Here is a 25,433-nt window from a genome sequence, read left to right on the forward strand (position 1 = left end):
TTCATTGTTGAAAACAAAGGGAAAATTAACAAGAGAAAAATGAATCGGATTCATTTTTGAGGGAATGCAATGCAAAGTGATCAAGGAATGAAAAATAATAAAGTTAAGAGACAGACTGAGAGGCTCAAAAGATTCTTCTACTGGGAGTTACTGGAAGAAGGAAAAGAGAGAAAAACAGAAAATTTATAATTAAAGAAATAATTGCGCAACATTTTCCATAATTGATGACATATATCCTCAGGTAAAAGGGGCACAGTAATAGCTAAACAGACAAATACTCTCATTTGAGATAATTTGGAAGATATTAAAATGTATTTGAAACATACATTTTAATGTATTTCCTTCCAAAAAGTTTTTCCCTCTGCAGTCCTTTCCACCCTTCTCCCCTCCAAAGTTACTACAGTGTGGTTTGGATCCTACTTTACCCTTTCAACATTATATTGTTAAGATACTCTGTCTTCAAATATTTCTCAAAAACACTCTTTTGATATTGGATTAGAATATTCCACACTGTGCTTGTCCTTAAACTATTCAAACATTTCCGTATTTTCTGGACATATTTAGGTGGTTTTCAGGTTTGCACTATTATAAACAGCAACATGATTAGCATTTTATTCATAAATATGTCCACGCACATCTCTCCCGTGTTCTTTTCTCTCTACGCCCTCTCATTGGAAAGACTCTCCTTCAGTGGTCCAAGCACAGATTTCTGCCCCTTTAGTCAGCCTTCCTCTGTAGATGCTGCAGTTCCAAACCTTTTTACTGTGGGATCATCACTATTTCACATCACAGCATTATCAATTAATAAATTCATGCTGTAATGAGTGACTCCTAGATATTTTTTAAGAACCTAATCTAATCAGCCATAGATTTAATGGAAAGGGTAAACTTTTAGTGCCTTCCATACTAAGAGTTTCAAAATTATAAAAGTCTTAACAATGGTAACAGGTCCAGATTGCAGTTACGACATTTACTCAACCTCTAAAGAGAACAACTTAATATAGATTTGAAAATATTTGGAAAGTGGCTGAGTTAACACTGTCATAAGAATTCAACTTTGCAATTTCCCAACTTTCAGTATCTGACATTTACCATCTAAATATATCATCAGACTTAAAAAAAAAAAGTTCTTTTAAGTCCTTAAATGCTTAGCAGAATTCCTACAACATGTGATCTTGGATGACTCTGTGATACAAAGGGATTCTGGTTTTGTTTCTCTGTTGCTGTTGTTGTTTTTAGTTTGTTGGTGGATAGGGATTTATTTTTGTGTGTTTTCCACTTAAGATCTTTTACAATATGTTTTCCCTGACATAAGCTTTGCTTTATGCCACATCAGTCCCTTAACATTTCAAATCAAGTCACCTAATAGGTAAATATTGAGATATGGGACAAAAGAGGTTTCCTTATGGTTGACCTTAAGGGCTGACCTCAAGCTGATGTCATGGTCTGGATGAAGAGATGATGCTATCACAAGTAAAAATTAAGGAATGAGTCAGAAGACCACAGAGTGAAAAGTGAAACTATGGGATAAGGTCAACAAATATAAAGGAATTAAAAAAGCATTGTGTGGTGGGTATTGATTCTGTTCATCTTGACTGGAAGATGTAGACCCTTCACTCATCTTAGATTACCAAATCCAACATCGGTGCTTTCAAGTTTCACTCCTTCACTTGACCCATCCTGGCTGCAGGAGCTTGGGACAGTGTCTCTCTTCTCTGGAGAGGTCACCAAGGCTTCCTCAGGCCTAAGAACACTCCCTTCACGTCTTATTCCCTGACTGGCCATTAATAAGGTTCTGGAGACTTGGAAACAGATTTATATATGTTTGACTGTCCTTGAAGTCCAGTGCTCATGTCATATGAGATGCTTATGTATGTATATTCAATAATGTTTTAAATAAACTGAAAGAAAAACTTCACAGGGAAGGTGAGATTTGAGTTGAAACTAGAAGGTAGATGAAGCACATTTTAAACGCACTAGAATTAAAAAAAAAAAAAAAAATCCACCTTCCCTAGATGGCCAGGCTTGTTGCTAGTGACTGAAGTTGAAAGCGAGGAGACAGCTAACAACCTAACACAGTGGTTCAGACCTGCACTCTCTCTACCCCTTCTATAGTGTGACAGATGGTAGGACAAGTTATATGAATCTCTCTGAGGCAGCTTCCTCAGAGAGGGAAAAACAGGACAATGATAATAGAAGTACCTGTGTAATAGGGTGGTTTGAAGATAAAATTTGTTAATGTAGATAAAGCACACAAACATGCCTTTATCACCAGTGAGCATATGGGCATAGTCTAACTCCCACTTAACTCTTTGATCTTATCTTAGGTCTTTTTCCCTTGTCACCCTCTCCTCCAGCAAAACTGTACTTATTTCTGCTACAGTTTTGCTGCTATTTTGCAGGGCCATTCATCTCCTAGCTATTTGCACGATAGCTCTTTCTTTTCAGGGAATCCTTCCCTGACTACAGTGTCTAAGATGGTCCTCTCCCACAGTCACTCTTTATCCCATTCCATTTTTTATTTTTCTCATAGTATGCATTGCTGTGTAAGAGCATTTCATCTATTGATTGGTCAGTTGACTATTTCTTCCCATCAGAATATAAATAGCATGAAGGCAGGAACTTTATCTACTGCATTAGATACTTGGGAGCATCTGATTTACAAAAGACAATAATATTTGGGCAATGACAAAATGAGTGACTGAATGAACCATGGTCTCTCCAAACTTCATTATCATTCACAGTATCAATCAGGGTAAGTAGTGGCAGTCAACATAAATGAAAATCTTGGAAAGAGGAAAATCCTAACTTATTCCTGTTTTTATTTCTCTGTAAAAAATAAACATATGAAGAATTAACATTAAATAAATAACAATAAATGTTAGAGCAAGAGGGCAATACTAAGGTGTCCAAAGTGTTTAGTCAGGATGAGGTTTGTAAGTTTCAATTTACCACAACAAAATAGAATGAAAATGGAAACAGTCTTTTATGCAAAAATAGAAAGTGGGTCAATACAGAAGCAAGTTTACTTGTAAATCTTAAGTTAATTTTAGCAAACAGGAAAAGCTAAATGAATATTTTATAAGGTAGCCTGGTCTTACTGGGTGCTTCCATGTTTTTGAGTCCTATATCTTTCTGAATTATGGTTTTATCTGGATATATGCCCAGAAGTAGGATTTCTGGATTATATGGCAACTTCATTTTTAGTTTTCTTAAGAAAATTCCACACTGTCTCCATAGTGGCTGTTGGTGGGAAATTACCTTCCCACCAACATTGTAGAAGGTTTCTCTTTTCTGCATGCCTTCTCCAGCATTTGTCATTTGTACACTTTTTAAATGAAGGCCATTCAGATGGTGTGAGGTAGTGCTTCACTGTAGTTATGGTTTGCATTTCTCTAACAAACCTGTGCCTTCTGGCCAACTGTTTTTCTTCTTTGGAGAAACATCTCTCTAGATCTGCAGCCCAATTTTTTCTATTACGGTTAGATTTTTTGTTGTTGTTATTGTTGCATTATATGAGCTATTGTATATTTTGAAAATTAAGCCCTTGGTTGGTCTCATCATTTGCAAGTATTATCTTCCAGTCCATATTTTCTCTCATTTTTTTGTTTATGGGTTCCTTGTTTTAGAGTTCTGAGCTGAGAGCTCACTGAGAAAAAAAAAAGGAGGTTCCCAGTTTTTGTCCAGTTATGGAAAAGTTCATCCTCATACAGCATTTCCGACCAGCACTTCCAATCACTACAGCTTCCTGTGGCTTAATAAATGCATAATTCTGCTTGGGAGCAGGGCACCTCTGGGCTATCTTTAAACTCAGTGCTCAGAGATGATGCCAAGTGAGACCTAAGAGGAGGTGAAGAGGCCAGAATCCAGAACTTTCAACCTCTCTCTAAGTCTGGTGTGACCATTATCAGATCCCATCATAGGTAACTTGCATCATAGCTATTAGTACATGCAAATGAATGCACTCAAACGCCTTTTATATTAAAGTGACTTTAGGTTGTGTGACAGATATCACACCCTGAAAAGATAATGAACAATTTAACAATGACTCAGAATTTGCACTTGAATGCAGGGAGAAAATAGAAATGCAAGGAAACATGTAAATAATCACCATTGATTCTGTGAGGCTGCCCCAGCTTCAAAGGTATTTGATTCCAGGATAGAAAAACAGTGTGGATCTGTTCCTAGTAAGAGAGCAATTACAGAAACAATGATGACAAAATTCTCAGATTTACTGGGAAGCTTTATCACAGATAAATGTGAACTTCTGAAGCTCTGTTTTATTAACTAACAGGAAAAAAAAAATAGATCTAAGGGTCTCTGAAATTCCTGAGTGCCCCAGTACTAGATTTTGCCTTTTATTTCCTCAAGATAAGTATTTATCTGCCCTGTTTCTAATATAACCATCCCCAGTTAGTGAAAATGAATATGATTTGATGAAGTTGACTCCACTGTAGTCATCTGAAACAATCATGTAACTCTTAGTATTTTGCTTTTAAAATTCTTTGTATAGAAGGTAAATAAATAAATAAGCCAGTTGTTTATTGGGTGCTCCCTGTGGACCAAGAGTGGTGCTACTGCATATGGTTTAAAACAAAACAAAAAATACCTCTTTATAAAATGGGTGTCTTCATTTTTACTGATGAGGAAAACTGAGGGTCATTTAGAGAAGTTAAGAAGTTTAAAAGTCATGGCATTGTTTTGGCTCTCAGAATGCATGAAATAAAACTCCTTTGATACTAAGTTCTAACCTTCTTATCCATGCCAGTTTTCAAGTGCCTGATAGCAGGAACTTTAGTGTTCTGTGTCCTAGTAGTGTAGCAGACTGTCAGAAGTCTAGGAAGCCACTGGGATGCTCAGCAACACATACTTTTCTCTGTGGGAACTCATGTTTATTTCCTTGCCATTATTCTAAGTTACAGTTTCAACCCAGCCATGGCTGCAGCTGGAAATTTCCTTTTTAGGTTCTGCTTCTCTCCCATGGTGGTGACCCAGGTCACTGAACAGATAAACCATCACATGAGGAAGGAAAGTGAGTCCCAAGTGAAATGCATGGGACTGAGGTCAGTAACTGTGTGGCTCTGGTTTACAACTGAGATTCTAACGGATTTCAATTCAGCTTCTAATGAATTTCCAGAATGTCCTTTGCCAAGTATTAATTGCTCTTTACCTTCAGTTCCTCCTGCAAAATGGAAATAGTATTGATTTGTAAAATATTGTGAAATTTCAGGGCAACCAACACCTTGTAATTACTATGAAAGCTCATGTATCTAGGATGTTGATAGAAACTATACTGCTTACTATTTTTTAATCCAGTTACTTAACTATTTTTTTTCCCAATTATTTTTATTAGTTGGAGGCTAATTACTTTACAATATTGTAGTGGTTTTGCCATACATTGACATGAATCAGCCATGAATTTACATGTGTTCCCCGCTCTGAACACCCTTCCCACCTCCCTCCCCATCCCATCCCTCTGGGTCATCCCAGTGCCCCAAGCACTTGTCTCATGCATCCAATCTAGACTGGTGATCTGTTTCACACTTGACAATATATATGTTTCGATGCTGTTCTCTCAGATCATCCCACCCTCGCTTTCTCCCATAGAGTCCAAAAGTCTGTTCTAGACATCTATGTCTCTTTTTCTGTCTTGCATATAGGGTTATCGTTACCATCTTTCTAAATTCCATATATATGTGTTAGTATACTGTATTGGTGTTTTCCTTTCTGGCTTACTTCACTCTGTATAATGGGCTCCAGTTTCACTCACCTCATTAGAACTGATTCACATGTATTCTTTTTAATGGCTGAGTAATATTCCATTGTGTATAAGTAACACAGCTTTCTTATCCATTCGTCTGCTGATGGGCATCTAGGTTGCTTCCATGTCCTGGCTATTATAAATAGTGCTGCGATGAACATTGGGGTGCACGTGTCTCTTTCAGATCTGGTTTCCTCGGTGTGTATGCCCAGAAGAGGGATTGCTGGGTCATATGGCAGTTCTATTTACAGTTTTTTAAGGAATCTCCACAATTTTCTCCATAGTGGCTGTACTAGTTTGCATTCCCACCAACAGTGTAAGAGGGTTCCCTTTTCTCCACACCCTCTCCAGCATTTATTGCTTGTAGACTTTTGGATAGCAGCCATCCTGACTGGCGTGTAATGGTACCTCATTGTGGTTTTGATTTGCCTTTCTCTGATAATGAGTGATGTTGAGCATCTTCTCATGTGTTTGTTAGCCATCTGTATGTCTTCTTTGGAGAAATGTCTGTTTAGATCTTTGCCCCATTTTTTGATTGGGTCATTTATTTTTCTGAAATTGAGCTGCAGGAGTTGCTTGTATATTTTTGAGATTAATCCTTTGTTGCTTCATTTGCTATTATTTTCTCCCATTCTGAGGGCTGTCTTTTCACCTTGCTTATAGTTTCCTTTCTAGTGCAAAAACTTTTAAGTTTCATTAGATCCAATTTGTTTATTTTTGCTTTTATTTCCAATATTCTGGGAGGTGGGTCATAGACAATCTTGCTGTGATCTATGTCGGAGAGTGTTTTGCCTATGTTCTCCTCTAGGAGTTTTATAGTTTCTGGTCTTACATTTAGATCTTTAATCCATTTTGAGTTTATTTTTGTGTATGGTGTTAGAAAGTGTTCTAGTTTCATTCTTTTACAAGTGATTGACCAGTTGTCCCAGCACCACTTGTTAAAGAGGTTGTCTTTTTTCCATTGTATATTCTTGCCTCCTTTGTCAAAGATAAGGTGTCCATAGTTACGTGGATTTATGTCTGGGCTTTCTACTTTGTTCCATTGATCTATATTTCTGTCTTTGTGCCAGTACCATACTGTCTTGACAACTGTGGCTTTGTAGTATAGTCTGAAGTCAGGCAGGTTGATTCCTCCAGTTCCATTCTTCTTTCTCAAGATTGCTTTGGCTATTTGAGGTTCTTTGTATTTCCATACAAATTGTGAAGTTATTTTTTCTAGTTCTGTGAAGAATACCATTGGTAGCTTGATAGGGATTGCATTGAATCTATTCGCCTTGGGTAGTATAGTCATTTTCACAATATTGATTTTTCCAAGCCATGAACATGATATATTTCTCCATCTGTTTGTGTCCTCTTTAATTTCTTTCATCAGTGTTTTATAGTTTTCTATGTATAGGTCTTTTGTTTCTTTAGGTAGATATACTCCTAAGCATTTTATTCTTTTTGTTGCAATGGTGAATGGTATTGTTTCCTTAATTTCTCTTTCTGTGTTCTCATTGTTAGTGTATAGGAATGCAAGGGATTTCTGTGTGTTAATTTTATATCCTGCAACTTTACTATATTCATTGATTAGCTCTAGTAATTTTCTGGTAGAGTCTTTAGGGTTTTCTATGTAGAGGATCATGTCATCTGCAAACAGTGAGAGTTTCACTTCTTCTTTTCCTATCAGGGTTCCTTTTATTTCTTTTTCTGCTCTGATCGCTGTGGCCAAAACTTCCAACACTATGTTGAATAGTAGTGGTGAGAGTGGGCACCCATGTCTTGTTCCTGATTTCAGGGGAAATGCTTTCAATTTTTCACCATTGAGGGTAATGTTTGCTGTGGGTTTGTCATATATAGCTTTTATTATGTTGAGGTATGTTCCTTCTATTCCTGCTTTCTGGAGAGTTTTTATCATAAATGGATGTTGAACTTTGTCAAAGGCTTTCTCTGCATCTATTGAGATAATCATATGGTTTTTATCTTTCAATTTGTTAATGTGGTATATTACATTGATTGATATGTGGATATTAAAGAATCCTTGCATTCCTGGGATAAAGCCCACTTGGTCATGATGTATGATTTTTTTAATATGTTGTTGGATTCTGTTTGCTAGAATTTTGTTAAGGATTTTTGCATCTATGTTCATCAGTGATATTGGCCTATAGTTTTTTTTTTTGTGGCATCTTTGTCTGGTTTTGGAATTAGGGTGATGGTGGCCTCATAGAATGTGTTTGGAAGTTTACCTTCTTCTGCAATTTTCTGGAAGAGTTTGAGTAAGATAGGTGTTAGCTCCTCTAAATTTTTGACAGAATTCATCTGTGAAACCATCTGGTCCTGGGGTTTTGTTTGCTTGAAGATTTCTGATTACAGTTTTGATTTCCTTGCTTGTGATGGGTCTGTTAAGATCTTTTATTTCTTCCTGGTTCAGTTTTGGAAAGATATTTTTCTAAGAATTTGTCCATTTCTTCCAAGTTGTCCATTTTATTGGCATAGAGCTGCTGGTAGTAGTCTCTTATGATCCTTTGGATTTCAGTGTTGTCTGTTGTGATCTCTCCATTTTCATTTCTAATTTTGTTGATTTGGTTCTTCTCCCTTTGTTTCTTAATGAGTCTTGCTAACAGTTTGTCAATTTTGTTATTTTTTTCAAAAAACCAGCTTTTAGCTTTGTTGAATTTTGTTATGGTCTCTTTTGTTTCTTTTGCATTTATTTCTGCCCAATTTTTAAGATTTCTTTCCTCTACTAACCCTGGGGTTCTTCATTTCTTCCTTCTCTAATTGCTTTAGGTGTAGAGTTAGGTTATTTATTTGACTTTTTTCTTGTTTCTTGAGGTAAGCCTGTATTGCTATGGATCTTCCCCTTAGCACTGCTTTTACAGTGCCCCATAGGTTTTGGGTTGTTGTGTTTTCATTTTCATTCGTTTCTATGCATATTTTGATTTCTTCTATGATTTGTTGGTTATTCAGAAGCGTGTTATTTAGCCTCCATATGTTTGAATTTTAATAGTTTTTTTCCTGTAATTGAGATCTAATCTTACTGCATTGTGGCCAGAAAAGATGACTGGAATGATTTCAATTTTTTTGAATTTACCAAGACTAGTTTTATGGCCCAGGCTGTGATCTATTCTGGAGAAGGTTCTGTGTGCACTTAAGAAAAAGGTGAAATTGATTGTTTTGGGGTGAAATGTCCTATAGATATCAATTAGGTCTAGCTGGTCCATTGTGTCATTTAAAGTTTGTGTTTCCTTGTTAATTTTCTGTTTAGTTGATCTATCCATAGGTGTGAGTGGGGTATTAAAGTCTCCCACTATCAGTTACTTAGCTATTAAATTCGAAAGTTTCTTAAAATGGTCACTAGCTATTACTTCTATTAAGATTCAGTCTGTAGTCTGAAAAAAAGAACTATAGATGTCCCTTTGAAAAACTATATATATATATATATATATATATATATATTAGCAAGAGCAAGGAAGGCAAAAAGACTGACACTAGCTAAGTAAATAAAAATAAACATGTTGATGCTGTTCTCTTGAAACATCCCACCCTCGCCTTCTCCCACAGAGTCCAGAAGTCTGTTCTGTACATCTGTGTCTCTTTTTCTGTTTTGCATATAGGGTTATCATTACTTATCTAGGGTGAAACAGATCACCAGCCCAGGTTGGATGCATGAGACAAGTGCTCGGGCCTGGTGCACTGGGAAGACCCAGAGGGAGCGGGTAGAGAGGGAGGTGGGAGGGGGGATCGGGATGGGGAATACATGTAAATCCATGGCTGATTCATGTCAATGTATGACAAAAACCACTACAATATTGTAAAGTAATTAGCCTCCAACTAATAAAAATAAATGAAAAAAAAAACAAAAACATGTTGACCATTACAAAATGGATGGCCAGAAAAAGTCACTAGAACACTGCAGGTAGAATGTAATACAAAACAGAAGCACTTCTCTATATTTAAATATAGAAAATAAAGCATCACTGATTAGAGCAAACAGGATCAAGTTTGAAAAAGTTATAGTAAAAGTCGCTCAGTTGTGTCTGACTCTGCGACTCCATGGACTATACAGTCCATGGAATTCTCCAGGCCAGAATACAGGAGTGAGTAGCCATTCCCTTCTCTAGCAGTAATAAATTGTGACCAGTTTTCCTGTGCCAGGACTTAAGCATCAAAACTGAACACCGAACTTCAGTTTTTGATCATCGAGCAGGGACAGGATTTACTCTCATGCCTTAAGTTAGAAAAATAGGCAAAGCAAATGAAACAATGGTTCTCAGACACTGAAGGACAAGTAGCACAGGGCAGTGATCCTTGAGAGAAGGGAAATGAATGGGGTGAGCCTTACATCTGCCTCAGCCTACTGCCTGGGAGATAAGTTCCAGACCAAAGCTCAGGGAAATGGAATCAAACAGAGTCCAAAAGGATTTACTGATTTGAGGAGACAGAGATCAGACTTCAGGGAAGCCAAGGCACCTAGAATCTCTGGGCCAGCATACCAGTGATAGTCTTCAGATCTAGGGAGGGGTCTTTAGCTGACTCCTGAGCCACCCCTACAAGAAAGGAAACTGCCCAAGATCGGGGAAAGCACCCCAAGTAAAGAACAGCCTGAACAGAGAAATATAATCTGTCTGCACTCTGAGAACTGCTTGCTAAACTGACATGGGACCATGCCCCAATTACAACTGGAGGCCTCACCATTTGCTCCATCATCACATGACTCAGATCAACGTCCAACAGGTACCTTGAGTTCAGACACAAGTCTAGGCATTCCACAGGATACCTTCTGTCAGGTCCAAGTAACATATTAATTGGGGAAGGCCTTGAGCAGAGGAGGGGAGAAAGGAGCTCTCATACCCACAGGGGCCAGACCTGAGTATCTTTGTGCTCCTGGAGCCAAGTGGACAAACCATGATACACGGCTTGGAGCCAAAGCAAGGAAAGTTAGCAACTACAGCTACTGTTAGTTTTCTTACAGGTGAGAAGCATTTATCCTTCTCACAGCCTCAGCTTTTTAGCTCTGGCTGGAAAGTCTTGGATTATTTCTGATCTTGGCTTTGCATGGTCCTATAACAACCATCACAAGCCCTGGTTAAATATATCTGTCTGAACTCAGACTATCTTCTCTTTTTATGGCCACACTGTGTGGCATGTGGAACTTCCCTGACCAGGGGTCAGACCCATGCCCCCAGCACAGTCTTAATGACTGGACCCCCAGGGAAGTCCTCAGAGTATCTTTTGAAAAGAAAATACCCTAAACCCAAACTTACCAAATCAACACCTAAAATAGAGCAGATGAGGCTTTAAAACAGAAACAAAATAAAATTTTACCACCTGTGACCTATTTCATTGTCCCTCAAACTGAATGTCCTTGAGTTTCAAGGGGATTGTGGATATGGAAGATAAAAACCATGCTAATCCCATCTGCATAAACCTTTATGTCTCTCTAAGTCAAAATGTAAGCCCTGTCATCATTCTTCCTAGCCAGTATCCATTCCATCATCTGCTCTTTCTGTCAGCTCCCTTTTGTCTTCCAGTCTCTATTCTTGATCATACATTCTTCCTGCATTCTCTTTCTGTTCTTAAGGTCCTTCTCGCGCCTCATTCCCTGAGCTTACAATGATATAGTAAACTCACAATGATACACTCACTGAATGTGCTCATAAAAACAACCCACCCTAACACATTGGTTAACAGCAAGAGGTCTAGGACGTATTAGACCATTAATTTGGATCCATGCATTTGGATTCACATTCTGGCTCTGCCACTAATTAACCAGCTGCATGATTGCCAAGTTACTTAATCTTTCTGTGTCTCAGTTGCTTGTAAAAGAGAACAAGATGAGGGTGGAATGTTTTGAGAGAACAGAATCGAAATATGTATGTTATCTAGGGTGAAACAGATCACCAGCCCAGGCTGGATGCATGAGACAAGTGCTCAGGCCTGGTGCATTGGGAAGATCCAGAGGAATCAGGTGGAGAGGGAGGTGGGAGGGGGGATCAGGATGGGGAATACATGTAAATCCATGGCTGATTCATGTCAATGTATGACAAAAACCACTACAATGTTGTAAAGTAATTAGCCTCCAACTAATAAAAATAAATGAAAAATTAAAAAAAAGAAAAAAGAAGAAAAAAAAGAGAACATTAATAGTATACTGTATACTTTGTGGAGTTGCTGTGAGGATTAATGAGATAGCACTTCTAAAGCTGTTGAGATAGTGCTGGGCACGTGGTGGGCTCTCAACTATTTTAAATGTCATTACTATTAGTTAATAATAATGTTATCTTTTAATTAGGGTTTTTCTTGTTGATCCATCAAGGTCAGAAATGAAAGGGAATTCTAGAACTTTACTTTTTCCAGAAAGGGACAGGGTAGACCTAAGACTTATGAATTAAAAGCAAGGAAGAAATCCCACGGAGATGCTAGGACATGAAAAGTGTACAGAAGGAAAGCTCTGTCTCTTCTTTTGTTCCTTTCCTTCCTCCCTCCTCAGAAACTCATAGAAAGACAGCATTAGCACCTTCAGGTCCTCAGGTTAGAATATAGCCTCATTTCTGGAAGAGCAATGCTATGTTTAGAACTACTGTTGACCAAAATTCAACAGATCCTTCTAAGCCATGTCACAATGCAGCAAAACATCAGAAGTAAGAAAAATAATCATACAACTTTTTTTTTTTAACAGCCTGCAGAAACTGTGAAAAAGCCTGTTACACTGAGGAAGAAATAGACTTCACTTACCTGCAGGAAGCTAGTTGGCTGATCAAGGCTTGTCCTTTCTGCAAAGCATCAGCTGTGCAGTCTTTAATTTCTCTGTGTAATTCCTCATGCCTCGCCGCCAAGACAGGCAGACTTAAACCCTCTGATTTAAGGAGCTTAAGGTAAGCTTCAACTCTTCCAAGTACATCAAATGCCTGCCAAAGAAAACATACTTTCATTTTCTGCCTGTCTAGTGTAAAGTCTACATCAATGTGTACACAAAATACTAGAGATTAAATCAGCCCGCTCAATTTATTCATTTGATCATAACCAAAAACAACAATCCGAGTCTTAGAAAACAGCATATAGCTTTTAGGCTCCATTTAGGGAAACTGATCATAGTTTAGTTCAGCACAGATAAATGTCAACACTGTAAAATTTACCAAAATGATTTACATTGAAAATGTAGCTACACAAACAGTTACAACTGTATAAAATCTGGAGAACCAGGTTTAATTTTGCACATTCTGTACTGAATAAAATGAACAAATGAGATGTTTTCAAAATATTATGCAGACTTCATAACTTGAATATCTCTGTAATATTCTTTTTAAAAATTCCCAATAAATTGCATTTTGGACCTGAAACGCCAGGGGGAAGTATTCAAGAAATTTGGGGGCTTTTGACACTTGCCTTTCTGAGTATAAGATCTTCTGCCTACTCTACCCAAGGCATCTGTCTACAGGGATTGAGATTTGGTTCTGAAGCACTGCAAAGACTAAGACAAGATAATATTTAGCTTCTGACATGCATAACAGGATTATCCAGGAAAAAAAAAAAACATCACCTTGCAAACCAAGATATTGTCTTGAGAGGGGATTTTTGAATTCCTCTATTTTTTTCCTTTGTTATAGCAGATCAGCAACCAAGTATGGGAGATTAAGCTTACAGAGTTAACACAGAGTGAATGAACACAGAGAGGAATTATGCTTTGGGCCATGAAGGCCTAGCTGGCACTAAGAAGGAGGAGTATATGATGTACAAACAGTGAAAGAGGACTATGACAACATGAGGAAAAAAGAGATCAGAGTGCTGTGGTCTTCACAAATCTCCATCTGTGAACTTGGGCCTGGAGAGCAAGAGATAAGTTGGGTAAGGTGAAGAGCTGGTGAAGAACAAGGGAGCTTTTGCACACTGTCCTTTCACTCTGCTGAAAAAAGTCACTTTACAGGGTGTTCCACATCACTTTGAAGAAGACTCCTATTCCAGTAAGCTTGACTGGGCCACGGTGAGCAAGGGCCTAGCCTTCCTGGGTTGTTACACTGGAAGCCAGAAAGCTCGACTGGGGGCAACCAGGTGAACAAGGAAGATCCCATGGAAGACTTGTGAGAAATGAGAGCAATGGTCTCATGAGTCAACTACCACTGAGACCCGAGAGAGGCCGGAGAGGGGAGCAGGGCAGGGTTAATGCTGAGGGGACGCAGCTGAAGCCACATGTAGCAACTGCAGCCCTGGAGTTGTGTGACAGCACCTAGGTCTTTGCATCTGGCCACCATCAAAGGGAGCTTTTAAAAGTTTATTGAAGTAGAGTTGATTTACAATATTGTATCAATTTCTGATGTACAACAAGATTATTCAGATACACATACACACAGGGTTTATCACAGGATATTGAATATAGTTTCCTGTGATATACAGTAACACCTTGTTTTTTAACCATTCTATATATAATGGTTTGCACCCCAAACTCCCAATCCTTCCCTCTTTTACCACCATTTTCCCCCTGGCAACCACAAGGCTGTTTTCTATGTCTGTGAGTCTGTTTCTGTTTTATAGATATGTTCATTTGTGTCATAGGTTAGATTCCACATAGAAGTGATAACATATGGTATTCGTCTTTCTAACTTACTTCACTTAGTATGATTATCTCTAGGTTCATCCATGTTGTTGTAAATGGCATTATTTCATTCTTTTTATGATTGAGTAGTATTTCATTGTGTGTGTGTGTGTGTGTGTGTGTGTTTGTACACATACATATATATACATGTACATGGGGCTTGCCAGGTGGCGCTAGTGGTAAAGAATTCGCCTGCCAGTGCAGGAGGCATAAGGAATGCGGATTTGATTCCTGGGTGAGGAAGATCCCCTGGAGGAGGGCACGGCAACCCACTCCAGTATTCTTGCCTGGAGAATCCCATGGACAGAGGACCCTTGGCAGGCTACAGTCCATGGGGTTGCAAAGAATTGTATAAGACTAAAGCGACTTAGTGTACATGCACACACACATATACAAGTACAAATACACACACACAGACACACACCCCACATCTTCTTTATCCATCATCTGTTGATGGATGTTTAGGCTGTTTCCATGTCTTGGCTATTGTAAACAGTGCTGCTGTGAACATCTGGGTGCATATATCTCTTTGAATTACAGTTTTGTCTAGATATATGCCCAGGAATGAGATTACTGGATCATATGGCAATTCTAATTTTAGTTTTTTGAGGAACCTCCATACTGCTTTGCATAGTGACTGCCCCTATTTACATTCCCACCAACAGTGTAGGAGGGTTCCCTTTTCTCCACACCAAAGGGATTGAATTTTAATGACAGAATTGGAACTGAACAAAATTTGAATTAGCAAATGAAATCTCTCAAATACTCTCATACGACTTACACGTTGATATTCTTACATGTTTTTCCAGAATAGAATATCAACACTAGCAGTAAAGAATTTACCTGCCAAAGCAGGAGATGCAAGAGACACAGGTTTGATCCCTGGTTTGGGAAGATCCTCTGGAGTAGGAAATGGCAACCCACTCCAGTATTCTTGCCGGGAAAATTCAGTGGATAGAGGAGCCCGGCGGGCTGCAGTCCGTAGGGTCACAAAGAGGCAGACATGACTGAGCATACATATATATTTTCTGACCAATGTCCTCATGTCTTCTGAATTTGCTCTTTGAATTTACTGAGAGTGTACAAAGCAAATTCATTCCTGTTTATTTAGTAGATTATAGGAAGTAATAAAAATAATCACTATAGTTTAATGAGAACTATGTATTTCTTCTCTATTTTGTGTTTCACAATTACTTTTCAGTCAGTCAACAAATATTTTTGAATGTCTGCTGAGTTCCAGGCATATTGTTCTTAACAGCCATGCGAGGGAACAAGAGATTTTCCTTCTTATGTGACAGAGGAAAATGTGTCTCAGAGAAGTTAAATAAATTTCACAAAGTCATACTTGTACCAGGTACAAACTTAGTATTTGTACTCAATCTGTCTGGCCCTGAGGCCTCTGCTCTTAAATCCTGGACCATGGTGCCATGCAGAAAAGGATTTCTATGGGAGGCATATGACAGAGGGGCATTTCCAAGAAGATCATTAATCTTGGGTGGAAAAGTAGAATTTAAAAACTTACTTTCTGCAAATAGTGTCTACTGTTCCTTCTTACATATGAGAAAAGATACAGAGAAAGATTGAGCAATTTCTCTTATGTTTATAGGACTGTAAAAGAAAGATAGCTTTACTAAAGAAACTCTGAACCTGAAGAACTCTCCTTTATCTGATCCTTTTTCTTTCCTGCAATCAGCAACAGAGCCAAATGTCTTGAGTTCCTGATGTTAGATGTGAATTGCTCTCTCAATCTTTCCATAACACTGAAACACCACTAACGTAATAACCCCTGTTTCTGGAGTTTTGTTTTGTATTTTTAATTTTATTGCATATTTTGAATAAAGTGGAGTCTCTTGTTAATCAAGGGTTAGTTTTAAAGTCAGTGCCTAAAGCAAAAATCTGGTGTAGTCAAAATTATCATGAACTCCCTTAAATCATGCTTAAAGTGTAATGTATGCTTGCTTCCCTGGTGGCTCAGAGGTAAAGCATCCACCTGCAATGCAGAAGACCCGGGTTCAACCCCTGGGTTGGGAAGATCCCCTGGAGGAGGGCATGGCAACCCACTCCAGTATTCTTGCCTGGAGAACCCCATGGATTGAGGAGTCTGGCAGCATACAGTCCAGGGGGTCACAAAGAGTTGGACATGACTGAGCGACTAAGCACTCTAAGCACACACATTGTAATACATCCTTACACTGAGGATAAGAGGCACTGAGCCAAACCAAAGGGAGAAATAAGAGACATCTATACTTAGCACTCTTTAAGATAATTCTCAAGTTCTTACTGAGAATGGGGAAAGGATAGATGAGACTTCAAAAGTGCCTTTTCTTGCCTACAAGTTGAACTCCATTCTGTCTTAAAATTAAGCCATTATAATCTTAACATATACCATGTTTGTCGTTGTGCTGAGGATTAAAGGAAAATATTAAAGTAACGAGGGGTTGATGGCAGAAATGTAGTAAGTACTTGAAAAATATTTGCTGGTTCTTTAAATCTTGATTGATCAGACACATCTTTGAAAAATCACTAAGAAGAGCATAGCCACCTGCTGCCTTTATTCACCCCGGCTGACTTTCTCTCCTCCTGGCCCCACTGAACAGCTGTTACTCTCAGATCCTTGGCCTCTGGTCTCAGCTTCATGGGAGTTAGATGCTAAAGCCACTGGTACATTAAATGCATGTGTGACATGACTCCACCCCATTCCTCAAGGTTATCATAAAAGGATCATTTCCTAATGGCACAGAAATAAATTGCAGAGCTAAGCATTCACTCAAAGGAGGAGGTGGTAGATCAAGGACCAGGATAATCCATTTGTTGTTGTTGTTCAACTTTGAATTAAAATAGCCAGATTTTCTCTCAAAGCACTTTCTCAGAAAGATCAAAGTGTCAGGCAAGTACTTATGAATTGCTCTGTGTATCACACTTCACAGAACTATAGCAGTAGAAAGGAGGTGAGTGATTTTTTTTTCCTTCATGAGCCCAACAAATAAATTTACAAAAACCTCCTATATGCTGTATAAGAGAGTTTATTCCTTATCCTTAATCCTAAATTAACCCTAATGGGGATAATCTATAAACACAGATACAGTTAAATTTCTCAATTTTAAGAGGAGAAGTCTTTTAAGGTAATACATCTGTAATTGTCTGAATTATATGCAAAACTCGTTTCTCTTCTTCCCATGTAGAAAATGATCTAAGTATCATTGTTCTCACTTAATCTACCCCCAGAATAGAACCGAGTGCTTGTGTATTTACTAGATCTGTAAGGAACCTGATATACTGGATCCAGTCTGGAAAGAATCTCTCCGTTGCACACTTTGTACGGAACAGATTATTTCTGGCAAGAACAGTGTGACCTCCACATAAATGCCTTTGGAATGAATATTTCACATTTAGTTTTTCTTTCCTTCACATCTTCCTTTTTATTCAAACCTTTTGTGTGATGGTCAGATAGAAGTTTATGAGTAGCTTGGAATAAACAAGGATATAGGCATAAAGGTAATATTTTCTCCCTCTGGGTTCTAGCTCTTTTTGATTATTTTACATGGTACCACTCAGTTCTCAAGAAGACAAGGAGGAGACGAATCATATCTTTTGGCCCAGGCTTGGGAAAGAGTTGCTTGGGATGTGCTCTAAGATGCTAATAAATATCTTTCCTTTTTCCCTTGTTAAGCACAGGATCCAAAGCAGGCTGCACCAAATCAAACAGAGATGATATCAAGACTTGGCACATTGTAGTCTTTTAAAAATATCTATGAGATTAATTATGTTGAGCAGGAACCATGAATCATCAGCATAATTCTTATATCATGCTGTTTCACAAAGATGTTTAATATTGTTTACTTCTTGACTAATCTGAAGAGAATCAACATTAAAACAAACAAAACAAAATAAAGAAACACTTGCAGAACCCTGAACATTTCCTTTCATGAATCCAAAGGCTGGAGAATGAGTTTAGTTAGAACCTATATACAAAATTTAGTTTCTGATCAGAACACTGAATTCCACTTGATCTGCAGAGATTCAATTTTCCTCTGCATTTAGTTTTTTTAAAAAAACCCAAAAGCTTCAGCATCTTTTCTTAAATATCACCTGAGATAACTTCTGGTGGGTCCCAGTTTGGCAAGCTGATTCCTAATTCAAGCCTTGTGCAAGCTTTCAAATGTCATGGAGGCTGGGTCAACAAGGTGATGTAATTGTCAGTTCCCCATATTTGCTGCCTCCGACTGTTGCTCTGGCTTATTCCTTGCTCTTCAAGTTTGTTGTCACTGGGCAAGGAACTTTACGTATTGATCATTTCTTACTTTTTCTGAGATGAGTCCATCTTAGAGATGTATAAACTAGACCCCAAAGTAGAACCTTAGCAAACTAGTCCATTTATAATTTATGGTTTTCTTTTTATCTAAATTGACCTAAATGGTTTTAGGATGATCTTGAGAATATTAACATTGAATACATCCATTTGTAACGTGCGAAGCACTTATTTTTTTCACTTATTCAACAAATATTTTTGAAATCTATGGAGCATGTACTCGGCTATGAGCTGCGGATATGAAACTGAACAAAAGCACTTGAGGCCGTGTTAGAGTGGCGAGTGCAGTGTTAAACGCACATACAAGGACAAATAATGACGAGCACATAGTGAGTGCCTGGCTGCTCTGTGCACTAGTCACGTGTGAACTCATTTAGATAAAGCAAAGACTCTTCTGAGATACATATAATTATTATTTCTAATTTACAGATTAGAAAGTCAGATGCACAGAAAAGTTAAGTAACTGCCCGAGGTCACAGAGCTAACAAATATCTGAGACTAGATTCACACCCAGGCAGCCTGGCTCCAGAATCCATTATATCCTTTTACAAAAGCGTCATCTTAGCAAATGTTTCTAAATATTCTCTTAATACCCAACAATTTCATTTATTTATTTACATTCCAAGTCTCCCCTGCAAAGATTCTCTACATTTATCACTGATATTAAAAACTTTCATTACTGAATATTCCCTGAAGTAGATCAGAATTGTTAGACCATTTTAGAAAAGAGTAAAATCAAGTTCAAAATGTAAATTGATTCATCACATGGTCAATTGTTTATTCAATAAACTGTTTTGTACACTAGGTGGCATACAAAAATGATTAAGACAATCTGTCTCTAAGGAGCACAGAGAAATACTATGGGAATAATAAGAAATAAGCAATTAATGCTGCCCGAAGACCTCTCAGAGGAGGTGATAGGGGTGATGGCAAGTCTTTTTCTACATCACTACCCTCCTTCTCAGATATGACACAGAGACTGAACTTGAAATTTGTGTTCCTGTATATTAAAATAATGAAGCTTTTCTCTTTCAGAATGATCTAATCTCAACTAACTTGGATCCAAATAATCTCTTACGAACTATGTAATATAGTTAGTTTGCCTTGAAGCTCTACATTTTCTAAGATTCTACTGCTTTTAATTATTGAGCATCTACTACCCAGAAGACACTGTCCTGGTGAACACAAAACTGACATGTTTCCTACCCTGAAGGAAGTTTAATTTAGCAAAGGGAAGTAAATCTATCCAGAAATCTGTAATACTAGGAATAATATATTTACTGCCAATGGAGGAGATCAACAGTCTAAAATTATGCATACATTCATGCCTTAGAAGTCAGTTGATAGCAGTACTGTAAAGGATACTCATGGGTGAGTGACAACAAAATCGAATGTCTTGATTATAAGACTATTAAATATAGACTGAGTTGTGGGCTTTCATGAAAAATGTTGATATGTTAAAGGTGTTCCTTGATTTTGATTAGATTTTCTATTTTAGATAGATATTTAATAATCGTATATTAATTGTTTTTCAGTCACCCAGGGGTGTCCAACTCTTTGTGACCCCGTGGACTGCAGCACGCCAGGCCTCCCTGTCCCCACGAGGGAGCATAAGATAGAAACTTCAGAGCATGCTATTCAAGACCTCTTAACCCTTGTCTCTTCTATTCTTTGCCTCTCATTACGCTCAGCTTATACCCTACACTCTGGGCAAAACAAATTACCTTAGGTTCCCCAAACATGGCAGAGTGCTATACTATGTAGACTTCCCCAAATCCCTTCATGACTAGTCTTCCAAATCTAGCTCACAGGTAGCGCCTCTGGAGAAGCCTCGCTTGACACTTTCCCTGGGTCAGGTTAAGGATCTCTTCTCTGTCCCCTGTGGCCCTAGGGTTACTCCATCGTGGCGTCTCCCACAGCACGCAACACTTCTGTTTCCTTGTCTCTCCTCCAAGTGAGGCTGACGGGGTCTTGAAGGCAAGGATTTTATTTCTCACTGCTTTAGCTCAAGTATCCATATACTGCATGACAACAATGAGTATACAGGGTACATAACGTATTAGCTGAATGCAAATGAGAAAGAAGGGAGGGAGTAAAAGGAAGTTGCTTTTCTAAGAGAAATGGAAGTTGTTCTGAAAGTAAGAAATCAGAGGTTGCTAAGAATTATGAAACTGAATGCAATTATACTATCCTTGATGTCTAATGACAATTAGCTTAAGTTCTTGAATTCATTTCTATCACTTCAGCAAATTTCTCCTGAATATTATATTTTGGATTTTCTACTTGGACACATTCTTTCTTTTAATCTGTACCACACTGGGCCATTTTACTTAATTGTTTCTCACCTCTGGCCTAAAACATATCTATTTTGAAAAAGGTAGAACAGTGTGCATATAAATTTTTAAAAATTAACCAAACTCAGAGCTTAATTATTTGGCTTCTGTCTGAAACAATAATGCTGCTAGAGGCATTACTGTTTTGTATTGCTGTAAATACCTTAAAACAGCAACATCATTTTTTTTTTAAAGATATCAACTTTTCAGCAGTGATGGAAGAAGCAGGAGAAGCTGTGAAAATGACTACATTGCAAAGTGTTTCTAGTCACCCCAACTTTTGCTTCACCTGTGCCTTTAGGCTGATGACCCAAGAACCAGACTATGTGGCTTTGGCCTCAGTCTTCCCTGCTTTCTTTATCCAGTGAAATCATATGCTTGGGAATGGAAAGCACAGGAATGAAACTTTGGGACCCATCAGTCATGTTTTACAGCTTTAGGGTCAATCATCATTGTCATATAAATACAGACTTATATTATTCCACTCTTGAAAATGTATATTTATCTCTTTTTGGTTCAAACCACATTCCCTAACAATGATGAACAGATTTTGAGTGATCAATACACATTAACCACAGCTTCTTTTGTGAACATGTCAGAAATATAATCTGGCATGTTATTTCATGATAGGTAATCATGAAAGATGAAAATTTGAAGAGATCAAGATGAATTATAATAATAAGTGTTATGTTTATATTTCATGCCATGTCCTCATAACTCTTAGCAACATCTGGTAACCAGAGAAACTCTTCTCCAACCAGTTATCATCCAGTGTTGACAATCAACCTATACTTGTATTTGTTGTTGGGTGATTTAACAAATAGCCTCACCAAGTACAGTAGATAATTCTAAAATGATAACGGAGTATCTCTGGTTCTTGAGTTATATGACTCAGTCTTCATTTGAATCTGGTTGTGAAAAACATCAGTAGTGTTCATAAAATTTCAGGATACAAGTTGATACACATAAATCTGTTGCTTTTCTATACATTAATGATGAACTATCAGAAAGAGAAAGCAAGAAAACAACCCCATCTAAAACTGTATCAAAAAGAATAAAATATAATACTTAGGAATAAACTTAATCAAGGAGGTGAAAGACTATAAAACATAAGACTGAAAACTGTAAAAATTGATGAAGGAAACTGAAGATGTTACAAAGAAATGGAAAGACATAATGTCTTCTTAGGTTGGAAGAATTAATATTATTAAAATATCCATACTACCCAAAGTAATCTACAGATTTAACGCAGTCAAAATACTCATGAAATTTTTCATAGAACTAGAACAAATAATCCTAAAATTTATATGAAACCACAAAGACATTGAATGGCCAAAGCAATCTTGAGAAAGGCTGGAAATATCATGCTCCCTGACTTTAGACTATGTATTACAAAGCTACAGTAATCAAAATAGCATGGTACTAGCACAAAAACAGATAGAACAATGGAACAGAACAGGGAGCCCAGAAATAAACACACCAAAGTCAGTTAATCTACAACAATGGAAGTAAGAATATACAGTGGATAAAAGATAGTCTCTTCATTAAGTAGTGCTGGGAAAACTAAACAGCTACATGTAAAGGAATGAGCTTAGAACATTTCCTCATACCATATACAAAAATAAACCCCAAATGGCTTAAAGATGACCTAACTGTATCACCTGAAACTTTAAAATTCCTGGAAGAGAATATAGGCAGAACACACTTTGACATAAATCATAGCTATATATATATATATTTTTTTTTTTTTGTTGGATTGGTCTCCTAAGACAAAGGAAACAAAAGCAAAAAAAAAAAAAAAAATTGGGACCTGCTCCTGCTGCTGCTAAGTCACTTCAGTCGTGTCCGACTCTGTGCGACCCCACAGACGGCAGCCTACCAGGCTCTGCCATCCCTGGGATTCTCCAGGCAAAAACACTGGAGTGGGTTGCCATTTCCTTCTCCAATGCATGAAAGTGAAAAGTGAAAGTGAAGTTGCTCAGTCGTGCCCGACTCTTCACGACCCCATGGACTGCAGCCTACCAGGCTCCTCCATCCATGGGATTTTCCAGGCAAGAGTACTGGAGTGGGGTGCCATTGCCTTCTCCAAATTGGGACTTAATTAAACTTAAAAACTTTTACACAGTAAAGGAGACCGTTGACAAAATAAAAAGACAACTTACTGAATGAGAGAAAATATTTAGGAATTATATGATTGATAAGAGGTTAATATATAATACAAATAAACAACTGATATGTCAATATCAAAAACTGACAATAAATGGGCAAAAGACCTGAATCTACATTTTTTTTCTGAAGAGGGCATGCAGATGGCCAGCAGACACATGAAAAGATGCTCAACATCACTAATCATGAGAAATGAAAATCAAAGCTACAATGAGATATCACCTCACACCTGTTAGAATGGCCACCATCAAAAAGGTCACAAATAACAAATATTGGTGAGGATGCAGAGAGAAGGGAACCTTTGTGCACTGTTGGTGGGAAAGTAAACTGGTGCAACCACTATGAAAATCCATATGGAGAGTCTCCAGAAAAACTAAAAATAGAACTATCATATGATCTAGCAATCCCACTGGGCATATAGTCAAAGAAAATGAAGACATTATTTTGAAAACCCTATGTTCACAGCAGCATTTACAATAGCCAAGATACAGAAGCAATCTAAATGTCCATAAACAGCTGAATGAAACAAGATGTGGTGTGTAAATATACATATTATATACTCAGTCATAAAAAGAATGAAATTCTGCACTTACATCAATGTGGATGGCCCCAGAGAGTACTATCTTTAGTAAAATAAGTCAGTGAAAGATAAATACTCTGTATTATCACTTATATGTGAAATTTAAAATATTAAGCAAAGGAATGTATACAACAAAACAGAAAGAGACTCATAGACACAGAGAAAAAAAACAGTGGTTACCAGTGGAGAGACAGAGGGGGATGGATAGGACAGGATATGAGATTAAGAGATACAAGCTACCATGTATAAAACAGACAAGCAACAAAGATATATTGTATAGCACAGGGAAATAAAGTCATGCTTTGTAATAAGTTTAAATGTAGCATAATCTACAAAAATATTGAATCATTGTGTTGCATACTTGAAAATAACATAACATTACTATAACAGTGGCTCAGTGGTAGAATCTGCCTGCAATGCAGAAGATGCAGGTTTGATCCCTGGGTTGGGAAGATTCCCTGGAGAAGGGAATGGCAACCTACTGCGGTATTCTTGCCTGGGAAATCCCACGGAGAGAGGAGCCTGGTAAGCTACAGTCTATGGATTGGGTTGCAAAAGAGTCGGGCACGACTTAGCAACTAAACAAGGATAATTTTTAAAAAAGAAAAAGAAAAGCACCAGTAGCCACACTACTGCTATGGGCCTGTGTGCCAACATTGCCACCTATTGCTCATTCCAGGCCCAAACAATCACACCTCAAACCAAAGACCGGAGACATTCTCTAGGTAAGAAACACTCTGGAGCCTTGGGTAATCACTGACCCCTTGCAGGATTAAAAGGAAATCAATGTCATTCCTGAAGCTACAGAGGAAAGGTAATGGGGCATTCTTACTAATATGGACAATTAGGTGGTCATTATACTTAACTGAATTTCACAAATTGAAGTTATGTTGGCTTACAGACTTTTTGTATGCTTTATTCTCTGCTATATCCCCAGCATTTAGAACAGTGCATGTCACGCAGTAGCTGCTCAATAAATATTTATTAAATAAATGAATCCCTAAAGAAAAAGGGTAATTGTTCTCATAAATTTGCCACTCTACCTATTTAGCAACTTCAATTTTCAAAAATGCTGTGAGTAAATAAGAATATATCTAGATGTGGGTAGAATTGGTAGAGAGGGACAGATGACAAGAGGAGGAAAGAAGAGGAAAAGAGGGGGCTTCCTGATGATTGCCACATGATATACCAGATACACAGGATAAAAACTTGGATGAAGAAAGAATAAATATGACATGGAAAACTTACTAAGAATAGTCCATTCTGCAGATGAGATTATGACATTCATTCCTTTTCAGCAAAAGTCAAAAAAGTTAAAGGTTATTTTAAAAATCGTTTATTTTGCTTTTTACTGAGCAAAAGCACTCAAGCTGTCACATTCACTAACTGATATACTACCTATGGCACTAACACATTTTTTACACTGGTAGTTGACATAGAAGTTAAAGAATATTGGCTTAGCTTTAACAAACTTGGAACAAGAGGTTGCTTGCTAAAAAATGATTTTACTTATCAAGCATGAAACTGATTTTTGAGGTAAAGTGAAAAGTGAAAGTGCAAGTTGCTCAGTCCTGTCTGACTCTTTGCAAACCCAAGGACTAAACAATCCATCGAATTCTCCAGGCCAGAATACTAGAGTGGGTAGCTGTTCCTTTCTCCAGAGGATCTTCCCAACCCAGGGACTGAACCCAGGTCTCCCACATTGCAGCTGGATT

The 25,433-nt window shown here is 37.7% G+C and overlaps 1 protein-coding gene across 1 annotated transcript in view; it reads right to left on the minus strand.

The window, feature by feature from the left end:
• Positions 1–25,433, minus strand: part of CCDC141 (coiled-coil domain containing 141) — a 226,216-nt gene that overhangs the window by 68,009 nt on the left and 132,774 nt on the right. The window contains exon 8 of the mRNA XM_065927937.1: positions 12,476–12,648. Within this exon, the coding sequence (XP_065784009.1) occupies positions 12,476–12,648 (173 nt within the window). The remainder of the gene's footprint in view (positions 1–12,475; positions 12,649–25,433) is intronic.

Source organism: Muntiacus reevesi, chromosome 3 (genome assembly GCF_963930625.1).
Source record: "Muntiacus reevesi chromosome 3, mMunRee1.1, whole genome shotgun sequence".
Lineage (NCBI taxonomy): Eukaryota > Metazoa > Chordata > Mammalia > Artiodactyla > Cervidae > Muntiacus > Muntiacus reevesi.